This window comes from Tetranychus urticae, chromosome 3 (genome assembly GCF_039701765.1).
Source record: "Tetranychus urticae isolate SD_2017Ah chromosome 3, NJAU_TeUrti_SD_1.0, whole genome shotgun sequence".
NCBI lineage: Eukaryota > Metazoa > Arthropoda > Arachnida > Trombidiformes > Tetranychidae > Tetranychus > Tetranychus urticae.
Window position 1 is genome coordinate 22,379,604 of NC_142960.1, and position 2,686 is coordinate 22,382,289.

The 2,686-nt window shown below is 30.5% G+C and overlaps 1 protein-coding gene across 1 annotated transcript; it reads right to left on the minus strand.

Annotated features, from left to right (window-relative positions):
• Positions 1 to 1,020: 1,020 nt before the first annotated feature.
• LOC107370548 (uncharacterized protein F54H12.2-like) lies at positions 1,021 to 2,238 on the minus strand. Its single transcript, XM_015938529.2, has one exon. The coding sequence runs from the start codon at positions 2,236 to 2,238 to the stop codon at positions 1,021 to 1,023; it is 1,218 nt and encodes a 405-aa protein (XP_015794015.1).
• Positions 2,239 to 2,686: the final 448 nt, after the last annotated feature.

Sequence of the window (2,686 nt, forward strand, 5' to 3'; positions counted from 1 at the left end):
ATAATGGATAAACCAATTATTAATGGTTTTACTGTACTGGAACTTTCAAAACTTCATGTTTATAAGCTTTATTATGGCCGATTTAAAAAATTTTACAATGACAATGTTCAACTCGTCTATTCTGATACTGACTCATTTTTATTGGAAATAAAAACAAACAACATTATTGAGGATATGAAGCAATTTTCTGACATTATGGACTTTGGTGACTTACCTCAAAATCATCCTCTTTATTCATCATTAAATAAAAAAAAGATTGGATGTTTAAAAGATGAAATGGCGGGAGAAGTGATCAAGGAAGTAATTGCTATCAAGCCGAAATTATATTGCATTAAATCGAACAGTGGAGAAAAAAAACGTGCTAAAGGAGTTCAGAGACATGTTGTTAAAAACAAAATCAATTTTAATGATTATAAAAACTGTTTATACAATGAATGTATTCATAAAGAGGTAACCAAAAGATTTGGCTCTGATAAACATAAAATATCTATGTATTCGAATGAAAAAATTGCCATTTCTCCATTTGAAGATAAACGTTATCTCTTGGATGATAAAATCAATTCTTATGCTTATGGGCATTATAAAATTAATCAATAAAATTTTTTATTAATTGTAATAATTTGCGCTCATTTTTTAAAGTTTTACATTTTTCAAAAAGATTATAAAATTTGTTTGGACTTTTAGCTAATAGTACAAATATTATACAAAAATAACCACATGATGATGAATAGTCATCTTGATATTTATTCTTTGAGTAAGTATATCCTCTCGGTGCAAATCTTTCAATGAAAGTTAATATATTTCCGTCGGGCGCTCTTCCATAAGAATCGAAATAATTTGCAGTCCCAAAAATATCAAAATTTATAGCAACCCAATGTGATCCTTCTTTATAACTTGGATCTAGATTTATTATGTATGATTGAGGCTTCTTCAATACTAGAGGTAATTGATCTATCGCGTAAACACCTCCAAAGTGTTTAACATTACGAAGAATTCTTTTTATATCAAGTGTGGTCAACATTAGTAATCGAGTGTAACGATTCGATCTTTATCAATTGTAATCAGATTATCGAATTGACCGAAAACAATGATCTTATATGAACTTGTTGTTTCTGATGCGAATCGTAGCTCTAATCTAACAGCTCCTCTTTTAATTAACGATAAAGATCCTGTTTCACCACCTAATCCGCCTCCTAAATCAAATCCGAAAAGAGTTTTTGATGCTTTGTAGGTTTCAAAATCTAAATCAAGTTGTGGGATTCCTTCATCTTGTCCCAAACATCTGAATAAATTTACATATTCACGCATACAATTATCAGGAAATTTTGGTTGGTATGGTATTGAAGGATGTAAGTTTCCGTCAACATTTAAAGAAATCTGTGTTATATTTCCATGTTCAAACCAAAAGGGATCTTTATAATTATTACCCGCAAAAGTTGCTTCATCAACAAGTCCAATGATTACTCTTCTTGGTAAAATCCCTGAAAAAATGTTTTCAATATTGACGGTTGACATGCCTTTATTCAGAGAAAAGCTTTTAACAACATTTCTGACAATAAAATATTTCGCAGGAGACTCTTTAAGTGCTGATATTATCCCCGTTTGTGTATCTGGAAATAGTTTTACACGCTTAATATGTAATGCTAAGTGAGTTAGTTTTATTTTATATTCATCTTGAGTTATGTGTATCAATGGGAATTTCTCTCTGCTTCTTGTAAATCTGAATAATAAAGGAGTACCATTCAACAGTAATTTGTCTTGTTGACACATTGGAAGATGTAATCTGAAATATAAATCAATGTTATTTTTAAGATGAACTGAAGAATCATAACGTCCAGCATCAGCTTTTGTTGGATGACGGAACAATAAATCTTCAATGAAAGATTGATAATGGTACATATTTGTAGCTTGTGATGTATTAACAGTCCCAATAAAAAAATCAACTTGATCAAATAAAGCATTAGCAAAGTTTTGCGCGCCTTTTATAACATTAGTTGTAACTTTTGCTCCGTCCTTATCGAGAATCTCGAGATTTATATGGACCATTGTTTGGGATAAATCAGTAAAGTCTTCAGATGCAGGTACATCAATGGTGTGAACTTTTGAGCTTTCTAAAGACGCTGAAGGTCTATACTCTACTTCATAAGTAGAATCAATAGCCACTTGGGTAGGTGGCACAGTGAATAATGATAATTCACTTTTACTTGAAGGTAAAGATGCTGGATGTAAATATTCCATTTTTAATCGAAAATATCTTTCTTTTTTCTTTTAACTGATTTTTTCTTCTTCTTATACAACCGTTTTCGTTTAACTCCAGTTCCACTTTGATTTAGCATAACATTTGCTTTATCAATTGATTGTTTTGCTAGATTACGTAGACTTTCTTTTCCTCTTTCTTTCAATGTTTGTTTCAAGTTTTTATTTTCCAGTAAATCTTGACCAACATTGACTCCTGTTCTTACTGCTTGTTTTCCAAGAAACTTCAAAACAGGTATAGCAAATCTTTTAAATAGACTTCCAAATCCATATCCTCTCTGGTAAGGAGAACCTCTGAATATTTCAATATCAGAGAAACCTTGTCCAGCTTGAGATAAATAATATGATTTGAAATCTGAATGTCTTGGACAATATATTTTACGTTGCATTTTTGTTTCTTCTTTTTTCTTTCCGATTAAATACATCTTAT